This window comes from Sinocyclocheilus anshuiensis, unplaced genomic scaffold (assembly GCF_001515605.1).
Source record: "Sinocyclocheilus anshuiensis isolate Anshui unplaced genomic scaffold, SAMN03320099.WGS_v1.1 scaffold767, whole genome shotgun sequence".
Taxonomy (NCBI): domain Eukaryota; kingdom Metazoa; phylum Chordata; class Actinopteri; order Cypriniformes; family Cyprinidae; genus Sinocyclocheilus; species Sinocyclocheilus anshuiensis.
Window position 1 is genome coordinate 1,169,828 of NW_015551124.1, and position 7,472 is coordinate 1,177,299.

At 35.6% G+C, this 7,472-nt stretch overlaps 1 protein-coding gene across 9 annotated transcripts in view; it reads left to right on the forward strand.

Annotated features, from left to right (window-relative positions):
- LOC107663164 (uncharacterized protein C15orf52-like) overlaps positions 1-7,472 on the forward strand; it is a 34,703-nt gene that overhangs the window by 1,354 nt on the left and 25,877 nt on the right. For 2 of the 9 annotated variants that reach the window (XM_016453329.1, XM_016453327.1), the window contains exons 1-3: positions 1,647-2,564; positions 6,995-7,105; positions 7,302-7,406. In XM_016453329.1, the coding sequence (XP_016308815.1) occupies positions 2,472-2,564; positions 6,995-7,105; positions 7,302-7,406 (309 nt within the window). In that variant the 5' untranslated portion in view covers positions 1,647-2,471. Of the gene's footprint in view, positions 1-181; positions 262-1,646; positions 2,565-6,455; positions 6,638-6,690; positions 6,887-6,994; positions 7,106-7,301; positions 7,407-7,472 lie in introns of those variants that run through there. The other 7 variants (XM_016453325.1, XM_016453326.1, XM_016453334.1 and 4 more) reach the window with 7 other exon arrangements.

Genomic DNA, 7,472 nt, shown 5'->3' on the forward strand with positions numbered 1-7,472 from the left:
TTATTTTTAAAATGTGTATAGGTAGTATTTATAAAGTTTTAGCTTTTAGTTTTGGATCTGTTTTTAGTTGTTTTAATACTACAGTTGATTGCTTCTGTTGTCCTCATTTGTAAGTCGCTTTGGATAAAAGTGTCTGATAAATGACTAAATAAATCAAATGAATTGTCATTGTTTCTTACAGGAATCATCATGCAACACCAGGAGCATCACATCATGTTCATGGACTTCTGTGAGGACAGACACTATCTGCTGGAGGACGATGTGAGCGTTTCAGATCCATACAGATTCAGACTGTAAAATCATTTTGATTCTTGTATCCAGACCTTTGACTGTTAGTATAACTTCACATTCTGACTCAGAACTGCCCAGTTAAACAGATGGAGACCGTCTGATTTACTTTTTATGCTTAGCAGAAGTATTTATCTAAAGCGGCTTATAAGTGAGGAAAACCATGGGCAATTTGTCATAATAAGCGCCAATAATATTTGCAGTACGTAAAATAATTATCTATACACAGATATTTACATTTAGTCATTTAGCAGACACTTTTATCCAAAGCGACTTACAAATGAGGACAATAAAAACAGTCAAAACTAACAAAAGAGCAACAATATATAAGTGCAAATGACAAGTCTCGGTTAGCCTAACACAGTACGTTTGTTTTTTTGTTGTTGTTTTTTTATTTAAAAAAAATTAAAAAGAAGATAAAGTAGAATTAAAATAGAATAGAAAGTGTTAGAGATAGAGGGCCAAATAAAGGTGGAACAGATGCGTTTTTAGTCGTTTCTTGAAGATGGTTAATGTTAATATAGATATATATTTATATATTATATTTAGAGTTTTTAACTTAATATTTCAATGTATGTACATGGTTCTCTGATATCAGTTAATGACATGCAGGAAAAAAAAAATTATCAAATCTTTTTTTTTTTAGAAAGTGTTTTACTTATTTATCTTTTTTTATTGTTTAATTCTGTAATATGTTTTCATCAGCCCTGTCCTATGGGTTTTTAAACAAAGGAAATGTGAATAAGTTATGGAAGTTGTAATTTTTGGGTGAGCTATTCCTTTAAATACACTAGAGAGATTGAAACATTTTTGTCAGGCAAACCCAAAATATTTATTTGAATTCATTAATATTTATTTTAAGAGTTTTTAACGTAATATTTCAAGTAATGGTTCTCTGATAGCGGTTAATGATATGAAGGGTAACAACTAAATTATTTAATCTTTTTTATTTTTCAGAAAATATTTTATTTATTTGTTTATAATTCATTTACATTTTTATCAATAATTAATCATTAACTTTTCATCAACCCTCTGCTATGGGTTTGAAACTGTTTTTGAATTAATATTTCAATAACAGCACTTTTGCATGTTCACGGTTAATGACGAGCTGGTAAACAAATAAATGATTTAATCTTTTTTAAGAAAGTGTCTAATTAATTAAATAATTGTTTTAATTTATTTAGCATTTTTATGATTGAATTCATTCTTTTTTAGAAGGTGTTTAATTTTGATTTTATTTATTTAATTTTTAAGTTATTTACTCTTTTTTTTTTAGAAAGTTTTATTTATTTAAGCTATTATTTTTATTATTTATTATTTTTATGATTTAATTATCTTTTCAACCCGTTGCGGCCCTGTCCTATTAAGCAACAACATGAGAGTAAATGAATTTGGGCTGAACTATTGTTTTAAATTGACTAGTGAGAGTGTGAAAGGTAGTTTTTCTAAAAGTTCAATGAGCCCATAGTTGAAGAGACACTCATAAACATACATACAGATTTCAAACTTTTGTTCTTTAAAATTAGTACTTTTTAATATAAATCTTCTATTGAGGGTCATGGAATGAATGGATGTGATTTGTGGAGTTTTTCAGGGGTATGACAGCAGTCGTGGGTGGGGGAGTGAGGGGTAATTTTAACTATGAGCAAGAGCTTTAGAGAGAGAGAGAGAGGCTGTGCCGTACGGGTGAGCGGCGGGGTCCGTTAGCAGGGCTTTTCTTTGCGTTCGGGGATCTTGGCTCGCAGCCCAGCTGGCGTTTTTGTAATCAAGGCATGATTCAGGACTCCATGCGCTTCTTCCCCGAGCCGCGTCGGCTGCCTGCCGTTTGGAAGGGTCCCAGATTTCCCTGCTGACATGAACAGAGCTGTGAGTGCCACTGTTTCTCATTCTTCCACTAGCTTTTTCTCACTCCCACTCTTTCGTACACATCTTTGCTCTTCTCCGGATCCCGCTCGTTTCTTTTGCAGCAGTCTGGATGAGGATGGTAGCTGCAACTAAGCTTGCCGTCAGATGTGCGTTTGTCTTACGCTCCCCAGAAGAACGAGGCCTGGGTTTGGGTACGAGAGCGTCCGTCAGCTGACAGCTAGAGCCGCTGTGTTGGGCTATTTGACATGTGATCGTACGGATGAGTGGGAAGCGCAGGAAGCGGCCGCTGGAATGTTCCCTGTCCTTTTGCGGCACTGATGATTCACGTTGACTCGTGTTGCGCTGGATTTTCCTCTGTGTGTTTGTACCTCTGCGAGGTTTGTTTTGGTCCCCTGACAACCGAAGTGTCTGTGAGTTTTGTGCGCACTTCCCTTCGAAACGTAATCGCTTAAGATGCTTTTTAAAAAGGGATCGTTCAGCCGAGTTCATTTAATCGTATGCGACTCTCATTTTTGCGTTGAACACAAAAGGAGATATTTTGAAGAATGCTTAACGGAATTGTTCAGCCAAAATGGTAATTTGCTGAGAATGTCTTCACCCTCAGGCCAGACAAGATTAGGATGAGTTTGTTTCTTCATCAGATTTGGAGAAATGTAGCATTGCATCAGTGTCTCAGCAATGGATGCTCTGCAGTGAATGGGTGCCGTCAGAATGAGAGTCCAAACAGCTGATAAAAACATCACAATAATCCACACACCTCCAGTCCATCAGTTAACATCTGGAGAAGACAAAAGCTGAAACAAATCCAGCATTAAGATGTTTTTAACTAAAATATGAGTCCATAATCCATAATAACGCTTCCTCCAGTGAAAAAGTGGTCTGGTCTGAATCAGGAGAGAAATCTGCACAGATCAAGCACCGTTTAAACAGCTCTAAACAAATATGTGGCTGGATTTTGATGTGAGAGACAACAGGAGATGCACTTTTTCACTGGAGGAAGCGTTATTATGGATTATGGTATTTTAGCTGGAAGTACCAGTTTGAAGTTAAAAATGTCTTGATGGATTAGTTTCATCTTTTGTCTTCTCCAGATGTTAACTGATGGACTGGAGTGCTGTGGATTACTTGTGGATTATTGTGATGTTTTTATCAGCTGTTTGGACTCTCATTCTGACGGCACCCATTCACTGCAGAGCATCCATTGCTGAGACACTGATGCAAGGCTACATTTCTCCAAATCTGGTGAAGAAACAAACTCATCCTAATCTTGTCTAGCCTGAGGGTGAGCACATTTTCAGCAAATTTAAATTTTTGGGTGAACTATTCCTTTAAGTCTTGTTTTCCATGCAATAAACATAGATAAGATGCATTTATACTTCTTCTTACAGTGTCCTGCAATTCATTTTAAAAGTCATCTGAAGTCCTATGATGCTTTATGAGAGGAACAGACTGAAATTTAAGTGGTTATTCACTGAAAATCCCTTTTGCTGTAGCTCCTAAATCATATTCTGCAAATAATGACTTATACTCCAGAGAACAATCACACGGCTTCAGGGTGGTGCTTTTATGGTGCTTCTCTGTCAATTTTTGCAGCTTTTCAGTAAAAATCACCATCCACTTTCACATTTCTTGCTTTCATGTTCCACAGAAAAAAAGCAAGTCAAATGGGTTTGAAACAACATGTGTGAGTAAATGATGACTGGTTGTTTATTATGGTCAGCTCCCACAATAAACATTTGAATTATTAGACTGCATGTTTTTCTTTCTCCCAGACATCTTGGTCTGGTCCCACATAATATGTCAATATGTCTCAGTGTGCTTAGTGAAACAGGAATGCTGGGAATCCTAACAAAGTTAAGATGTTTGGTGTTGTCTGAAGCAGGACTTATTCTGCTGATATTAACCAATCAGAATCCCTTAATAAATCACATTGCAATGAGTGTGAATCTGTTTCTGGGCTCATATATTAGAATGTTATGTTTTGATTGTTAAAGTACGTCTATGTAGTGCTTCAGACTTTTTAATGTAGAAAAAGCAAGAAAATTCCTATTTGCAGATATTTAGAGAGGCTGATAAAATGCTGATGCACATTTGAATGACAGCAAAAATATGAACAAAATAGCTGATTTTAAACAAACACTTACAGTATTTTGCACTCAGAATTTGAAAACAGAACTTGCACAGTTTGAAATATTCATTACTTTTCTTATTGTTTTGCATGCTTGTAGCACATCATCCATCTGTTGTGTGCTGTCACTTTAAAAGCGTGCAAACACTCAAGTGCAGCCGCTGCGTGGGTTTTTTTCAGTGGCTTTGCATGAGTGTTGAGTCATTGTATTTCACAAAGAATCTCTTCACGTGAACGGCAGCTTTATCTTCCTCTTCTGCTTCAGACAGATGAGGTTAAATGTCAGTCTGAGAGGTGGAGTTTAGCTTATTGTGAGTATTTATTAACTATTTATTGTAATGCTCTGGTTTGGCCTTGAAATACAGAGTTAGAGAGCTGGAATTGGAGTTCGACTCAGTAAAATGTGTGTTATTTGAGCTGTGCAGTGACTAAATGGTCCTTTTGGTGATGTAACTGAGCACTAGTAATAGAGATGCTTGTTTTAACAACCCAAAATATTATTTTGTCTTTTGTTAGAGGATGCCAGCCGTGAGTCTGTGATCTGCAGCGGTTTGCTGGGATAAAAGCATCTTTCGACCTCGAGGAATCTCTGTTTTGAGCTGAAATCTGACTCTATTCTCTCTCAAATCTCTGCAAGCTTCTTCAGATCCAAATTTACTCCGTGTGGGAGTCGCGCTGGCCTGGAGTCAGTCGGGTTATCGCACCGTAGCGCTGCTGCAGGCGCTCCAGCTTTCATTGTCTCAAATAATCCACAGATACAGGGAGATCTTGACGTTCGGTCCGATGCCTGGTTTACTGACACAGAGAATAGGATGCTGTGCTAAACGTTTCTCTTCAGCTGCGCGGTGAAGTATTCGTTCCCCCGGTGCGTCCAGCATGTGCCCTTTTGCCAACTCCGCAGCCATTTAAAGAAGCTGCAGCAGTTCAGCGTGCTGTGATTGTGCTGCTGCTGCGTCAGACACATTACAACGTTCATGCAGGCCGAGCTGCACAAATAAAGCAGCTCTTTCTAAGGCCTAAGTTTGTGGCTGTGCATTTAAACTGCTATGTAAACATGATTGTGATATTAGAAATGTTTATTTGTATATTTAGGGCCTTAGTTTTTCACAAATTGAGTTTTTTTCCCCCTTTTGTTTCCATTTTTTGTTGTTTTAATTTTTCTGGTTTCGTTTTTTTTATGGATTTAGTTTTTTTGTATGTATGTATTTGCATTTTTCCATTCATTTTTCTGGATTCTCCTCCCCCCCCCCTATTTATTACAACGTTCATGCAGGCCGAGCTGCACAAATAAAGCAGCTCTTTCTAAGGCCTAAGTTTGTGGCTGTGCATTTAAACTGCTATGTAAACATGATTGTGATATTAGAAATGTTTATTTGTATATTTAGGGCCTTAGTTTTTCACAAATTGAGTTTTTTTCCCCCTTTTGTTTCCATTTTTTGTTGTTTTAATTTTTCTGGATTCGGGGTTTTTTGTTTTTTGTTTTCTTTTCTGGATTTCGTTTCTTTTGTATGTATGTATTTGTATTTTTCCATTCATTTTTCTGGATTCTCCTCCCCCCCCTTTATTTTGTTTCCATTTTTTGTTGTTGTTTTTTCCTGGATTTAGTTTTTTTGTATGTATTTATTTATTTATTGCATTTTTTTTTCCATTAATTTTTCTGGATTCTCCTTTTTTCCTGATTAAATTTTTCTGGATTGCATTTTAACGTTTAAATTTACTTTTTTTTTTTTTTTGGTAATCAAAAAGCATTTCTAATTAATTTAAATAATGAAACTCATACAATTTAACAGCATTTTTTTTTAAGTTAAATTTTTTCCAGAATTCAGAATCCTATGAAATCTGTTTTATTTTTCTGTTTTCAGCAATAAATATTAGTATTGTGATTTTTACAGTTATATAAAATTACTATATTATGTTTCTTTATATTATAGTTAATGTATACGTATTATAGTTAATTTTCTTTATTATTATTATTAATTATTTTTATTATGTTATTATTTTTATTTTACGATAGAATATTGCAATAGTTATATTTTTTGTTTAGTTTTTTTATATTTTTATTTAGTAGTACTACTACTAATAATAATAATAAAAACAACAAACAACAACAGTAAAAATTATTATTGTTATATTTTATAGTCAAAACCTTGAGTTTATTGAGTGTGTTTTGAGTGACAGTCTTTGAAATCATGGTCACATGTGAAAGTCAGACATCTTGAAACAGCTGACGGCACGAGGAGTTTAATGCGCTGAGATCATGTTGCCGCTCGTAGCAGCTGATGCTAATAATGGCGCATTCGTGTGCAGTTAGATGCACAAATGCATGCGGTGTTAAAGAAACTTTTCAATTGACTGGTGTGCAACTACTTATATGCCATTGTATTTCAGTTTCCGTCCTGGACTTTATCTTCTGGGTCTCTGGCATTTTATAGACATTTACATAATATAAATACAGCTTTATTTTGTTAGATTTGGATTATGTAATTCTCTTATTTTTGCTCCAGACTGTTCAAATGTCTCCTCCACAAGTGGGCAAGGAATATGTGCAAGACCATTACGCTGCTCTTTGTGTAGAAAAAGAGTTTAATTTTCTTGCGAGACGCAGTAAATAACAGAAACCCTGCTGGCAGATATAATCTATGCGATGTTGTACAGATTGTTCGGATTATTGTGTTTGTGTATGTGATGTTGACATGTTCATTAACTGTTCAGAGTCCCACAGAAATGATGATGATGATGAAGAAGGAACACAAGGACGCAGAGCTGGATAAAAAGATCGAGGCCTTACGGAAGAAAAATGAAGCACTTATGAAACGCTACCAGGTGAAAACCTTGAACTTACACATTTAAAATCTGTCAAAAAACACTTAAGTTTGTAAACAAAACATTTAAAGTCACGGAACCTCATTCAGAAATCATTTATGTATTTATTGTGAAAAATAAAATGTTAAAAGATCAAAGATTCCACAGAAAAAGCACTGTGTGTGTTTGCCTTGCTGAGTTTTGTGATGTTCTGCAGGAAGTGGAGGAGGATAAAAAGCGGGCGGAGCAGGAAGGGATGTCACTCCACAGCAGGAAGGGAAAGACTGATGATCTGACCATCACCATCAACAAGTCCTCCAACGTGAGCTGCTTTATTCCTGCACAGACAAATACAAATGCCAGAGACATTTTAATGGTTTTATATATA